The following is a 5,997-nucleotide window of genomic DNA, read 5'->3' as shown; positions in this document are numbered from 1 at the left end:
TCTCAGACAAGAATGGCCCTCCAGGCATTGCCTGGTGGATAAATGTTTTGCATGCTGTGTGCCTGTTACTGTGCCTTCTATTTTTTTCTCTAGACAAGAATTGACTCAAAGATTATATATTTTAATTTCTTGCTTCTGTTAACAATTGCTTAGGGCTCTAAATGTTTTTTCCCTTTGAAATATGGGTATCATTTGAGATCTTTCAGATAACTATACTTTGTCATGGACTCTACTGTGGATTGATAGGAGAGAGGCAGCCAGGCTAGATAGAGGCCCCAGCAGCTCTCTGGAGCTTCTGTGGCCCTAAATGGCAGAGAGCACCAAGAGATGCAGCTTCTCACAAAATTCCTCAAGTCTTCTGCATTCCACACCTGAAGGCAAAATACGCCCACATTGAGGGAGGGAGGATATGGATTAGAAAAGGTGGGAGAGCTGAGAACCGTATGGTGGGAAGCCATGCAATTAAAAAACTGACTGAAATTATTACCTGATTTTATAATTGACAGAATATTTAATTCAGATATAGTAAATTGACACACCTCTACACAGAGACAATTATGACTGACTATATAACACCTGACAGAATCAATTATAACTGACTGTTGTTTGATACCTTTGCACAGAAATAAATGAAACAGACATTTAGAACAGAGACGGCTGCTGCCTGTGTGCCTAAGCCTGCCTTAATTAAAATAAAATAACCAGTAGGCGATGTTTTAAAATGTCTTTGCCTTGTGGTTCCTAGTTCGATGTGTTTAAGACCAAAAATGGTTTTATAAAGAGGCAAGCTGAGAAGAGATCTGTGCTTTACTGTACTGACACTGAACTGGAAAATGTAACCTAGGAATAAGTTTCCTTAGAGATCACTCCATTTCTTTTGTTTTGATTCTTTCACATTGTCTTTCATTTAATTAGATGACTTTAAACAAAAGCTCTAAGACAGGTCAACCCTCAGATGAACTAGTTAGTCTTGCATCAAAAGTATTGTAACGTGGGTAATTTTGTATTCCGGCAACTATACATACATAAAGTTTTATATTAGCAATTCATTGTTTTCTTAGGGTTTAGGATGAGAATGCTCTTGACAGTTACTGTCTGACTGAGCAATCTCTGCATGTAGGAAATAAGCACTAACTACATGTTCCTCCGAGAGTATTGGCAAGAAAACTGAGAAAAAGAGGTTGTCGTACTTGTAGCTGAGGATGAGTGCCTCCCAGGTAGTACTTTAGGTCCTGAGATTGTATTTTCCTGGTATGTTTCTGTATAGAAAGAGCATTTCCTTCTCTGGGTTTTAAGAAGTTTGGATTTGTGGAGCAGGAGCCACAATTAGAAGTATCTGGTTAGTGGAGCAGGTTGCCACTGCTACGTGTGCCTTGTCAACTGTCTTCTCAAAATATTTTACCAGTGTTATCCTGAGTCCTGACCACAGCTACACTTGGGATGACACACTTGGGATGATGTCTTTATGAGTATATTCAAACATTAGGGCAGCAAAAGGAGGCAGCAGTCTACTGACCATGCTAACTGGCTCTCATCCTATACCCTCTGCTATTTTCTCTTAAGTTCTAAAGCGGTGGGTAGAGTATTGACAGAAACCAGGTAACAGTTTAGTGTAAAGCCTAACGTGGATGCCCTGGTGCCCAGAGAAGGAAGAGGAAAACTGAACAAGTGACTTCTTGCCCTCCCAGCCCCTATGATGTGGCCTGTGACAGCTTGTCCAGTTCTGTTTCCTAGAAGACCTTCCATAAACTATTGATTAAGCTCTCATTGGGGAAGCAAGTGGGAGCTTTTATCTGCATCTCTAACTGCCAGGAAACGGTGCCTGGGCCGTATTGACCAGCTATGGGATATGCTGGCGGTCACAGTTGTCTTTTACGAAGAAGCGCTCCCAGTGATGCTGGTTGTCATTCTAACTCTGCTGTGTGGCAGCGTAAATAGTCCCCTTTCTAACCAACCTGGTGGGAAAAGTCAATATCCCATCAGCAAAGGAGGTAAACACATCAGGAGCTATGTCCTCTCTCTTCCTCCCCTGCTCCGTATTACTGCAGCTCTTTAAATGTGTTCTCCCCAGTCATCAGATGCATTTGTGTCATTCACATGCACAGGGTTGCAGGCCTGTGGTTCTGGCCTGCTGGAGGCAGGCACAGTGGTTGGGGCCTTTGTTGTATATTGCCAGAGTCTGATAATTAGAACTTTCAGATTGTCTTTGTATAGTCAGTTAACGATGTGCCCCCCTCCCCTGCTTCTCTTTCCACTCCTTTTGGGCATTTAAATCCTCTACAAAACTTAGGGTTGTTTTTGGAAAGGCATTGGTGTAACTTAGCCAAGGTTGTGAATAAATGTGGATGTGTAGCTAAGGAACAGAAGTCTTGAGGCTAAGTTTGGTTTTCTATTTCCTTTTACCCATCCGTTCCTGGGGTTCTATTTGCCTTGTTGTTGATGTGTTGTTTCAGCAGAGTTTTGCTGTCTGTGATGGAGGCACTCCCACATCTGCATTTCCTTCCTGGACTTTTCCAATTTCAGGGTGCTGGGAAGCCTTATGCCACCCCCCAACTCCCACCCTCAGGCACTGTTGCACAGACCTTGGGAATAGCTGATTTCCAGGCCTTGCCAGGAATCTTCAACAAGCAGTAGTGTGAGAGGGGACACAAAAGTGACCTCCTCCAAATATTGGTTGGGGGTTGTGGTTACCTGAGTTTCTAGAGCTACCTCTTTAAGGACCTGCTTTGTGACCCTAGACAACTGGCTTACCCATTCCTCTGCTATAAAATGGGGATTTTTAAAAAGTTATCCTTTCCAAACATCTCGTGGAGTTCTAGAGCTGCTATGAACAAAGACCATTCAGGGCAGGGATGCTTCCCCCAAAAGATCAGACCTGAACATAGCAGCACTGCTGTTCCTTTAAAAGAACCAAGTGCAGAAGTAACAGACACTGGAAAGGACAGAAGGGAAGGGGAGGGATTCCTCTGGCTGATGGAACCATCCTCAGAATAGGAAGGCCAGGAATGGATGGGTAAAAGGAGCTGGGCATAGGCGGGAACACTGGATCCTGAGTTTGTACAGGGTGGACAAAAAGAAAGATTGGCAAAGGCATCTCCCCCTCTCCTCTTTCAGTAAGGTTTTGTTTAACAAAATGGGCAGATGGGAGATTAGAAGAATCTGTGGAGGCCAACTAATAGGGACTGTATGGTTTGGGAGGCGCTGGAGAATATACCTTTCTTCTACATCCAGATTCTTAGTACAGTGCATACATATGTTCAACAGCACAGTGCACATGCTGTGTTAGAGTGGCACTCATCTTACCTACTGCACATGGACATGTACCTGCAGTTCATATCAACAGAGGTGGCCTGGCCTGGCTTGTCCTTCCAGGCAGTTAGGTTCTGAAAAGGGCAGGCTCAGGCTTTCACAGAAAATTCCGAGATACCATTGACTTTGGACTGTCCTCAGGGTAGAAAGAGAACACAGACAGGCCCATTAGGTTTTCAGAGATATGCAGCTGCAATCAAACCTGCACCTTTCTCTGAAAAGAAATATCGGATGTATTTGAAGAAACTATCTGAGAGACTTCTAATCCTTTTATTTTGATTTCACTTTAGATAAATTGAAGAAGCAGTTTTTTACTCCCAGAGTTCTTCAGGACTACAGAAAAGTCAAGAACATAGCAGAGCAGTTCTTGTCCTGGAGTGGCTACTCTGAAGTGAACCTCAGCAAGCTCTTCGCCAATTATGCTGGGAAGTACTGAGAGACCCAGGAGCAAATGAGGAAGCTGCCGAGTCTGAGCTTCTGAGGCCTCCGCCTACCCTGACTGCTTCACCAGTATCTTGCCTTTCTTTTGATGTGTTGCTGTAGATGTGGGCCAGGGTAGGAGTGTAAAAAATACTTACCTTGCCAAATAGTTTTCATAGCACGATGCGCTACCAAACCCTTTCCTAAGTATCTAAAGACCTGTATCTTACTGGGGACCGGATTTCTGCAGGGCAGAGACTGCTACTTTAATTGAGAATACATGAGATGTAAGTGACCTTCAGTTTGCCCTGGGCCTGTATCAGAGACACCCCTAAACAGAATTTTATGGGATCTAATGGAACTTTTAACATTTTGCTTTTTCACATGTCAATTAAACCTAGTCTGTGTCCAAACACTTGTTCAGCTACTGGCTACAAGCATAGCTGATTTCAGTGCTGTCTTTCATGTAGGTGGTGGTGGTGGTGGTGGTGGTATTTAGAAAGTTTGCACTTATGATGCAAAGAGCAAATTTGCTTATTGAATTGTTCAAAATTCAACATTCACCAGATATTTCCTACTCACATTCTGTTTTCCCTTTACATAAAATGTTCAAAGGGGAGGTTTATACAATAGGAAATTTTAAATACTTTGTCCTAACATTTCACAAAAATTATGGTGAGGCTGTGGTAAGGATTACTATGTTCCACTCAGAAGAATGGGAGACAGCTGACAGGACCCCAGTGCTTGCTATGTTTCATCAGTTCTTCAGAATAGTGGTCTTTTTGAAGCAATAAACTATATTTCAATATGGCAGCCTTAAATACTTATCTATTTGTCTTTTTATAAAAAAATATATTGTGTTCTGTACTTAAGAATAAAGCTTTCTAAAGGAAAACCAGTTGCTGTGTTTTGTTTTGTTTTTAAATTGGGTGCAGTAAGTTGACAGAGGGGAATAAAAGCTTGATTGAAGACCATTCCCTTCCCAAACCTCAGCCCAAATTCTTTCATAACCATGCAAATCAGAACCCAGTCCAAAGATGTTAAGCAAGATGTCTAGATATTCAAAGTACTGAGAAGTTCTGTGAACTTTGAGTCCTTTGATATATTAAGCATGGAGAGGATTGGGGGTGTTAGTTTTTGATCCAGAAAGAGGGAGAGAAGGCAGAGGGTGGAGGGACACTAAACCAATAGACAAGCTCCTGACTCCTGGGAGAGAGGTATCACATATAGTGGCACCCTAGGGAAGAAATACTTGGTTACCTGTGGATGTAAAGAAATGCTTGTTAAAACTGATGAAGTCTTCTTTTGTCTAGCTTTGCCATTTCTTTTCTCTTTCCCCTTCTCCTCTTCAGGCTCTTAGGCTGCTCCTCCTTCTCCTCTTCTCTTACACTCAGATTTGAAGTAAAAACACTGGGTTTGGGGCACTGACAGTTAATTGGCGCTAAAAGCACTATAGCCAGTCACAAGTTTGAGCCAAGCAAGTCACTTTAGAAAACAAAGGGATTGGTGTGCTTTCACCACTCCCCATCAGCTGCTGGGGGTTGCTGTTATAGTAATGTCATAGGGTGTCTCACCACTGTATCTGCAGTGTATGCTCTCACTGGGCTTTCTGAAGAGAAGGTATATTTTCCTTCATTTCTAGAGCTGTGGTTATATTCAATATAAATAAAAGTATCCTTGTCCTCAAAAAAAAAACTGTGACTCAACTTATTAGTTTATTTCTTGACTTTCTCTCATGACTATAATTGTTCTAAGGACAAGGACTATTTCTATATAAATTCTATAGAAAATCAGACATGTGGCCAGAGAGTTGCCATACATTTAAGTCCAGCTTAATCTATATAGAATGTTTCAGAACACCTAGGGACTCTTTCTCTAAAAACTAAATGTAAATAAAAGAAAAACCATTTTGAAGTGTACTTGCAGAGAGAATAGCCAGTGGCAGCAGTTAGCATTTTCTTACTAGGCTCTCTTTCCTAGTGTAGGCTTTAACTGTGGATGCCTGAAGGATTCGAGAAATGTATGCAAAGTTGGACCTGCAACTTGAAGAATTACAGCGGATATGCATTAAAAGATCAGCATATTGTCCACTCGCTTTTCTTAGGAGGGTCTCTATTCCTTGATTGATGGCACACTCCATAGAACTGCTTCAGAAATGCCGCCCATCCCTGTCTCCAAGGGCTCCCTGACACCAGCCTGTAGCTCAAATGCTATGGAATGAATGGAGTGAACTGCACACACTAGGGAACAGTCTACAGGGGGCAGTAG

The 5,997-nt window shown here is 42.2% G+C and overlaps 1 protein-coding gene across 2 annotated transcripts in view; it reads left to right on the top strand.

Annotated features, from left to right (window-relative positions):
* The window catches only part of Pola1 (DNA polymerase alpha 1, catalytic subunit), a 299,315-nt gene extending 294,688 nt beyond the window's left edge, over nt 1-4,627 (top strand). For both annotated transcript variants that reach the window (XM_076918524.1, XM_034486071.2), the window contains one exon: nt 3,600-4,627. In XM_076918524.1, the coding sequence (XP_076774639.1) occupies nt 3,600-3,745 (146 nt within the window). In that variant the 3' untranslated portion in view covers nt 3,746-4,627. The remainder of the gene's footprint in view (nt 1-3,599) is intronic.
* The last annotated feature ends 1,370 nt before the right edge of the window (nt 4,628-5,997 follow it).

Source organism: Arvicanthis niloticus, chromosome X, assembly GCF_011762505.2.
Source record: "Arvicanthis niloticus isolate mArvNil1 chromosome X, mArvNil1.pat.X, whole genome shotgun sequence".
Lineage (NCBI taxonomy): Eukaryota > Metazoa > Chordata > Mammalia > Rodentia > Muridae > Arvicanthis > Arvicanthis niloticus.
The sequence above is the reverse complement of the archived record's forward strand: the minus strand, read 5'-3'. Positions and strand labels throughout refer to the sequence as shown.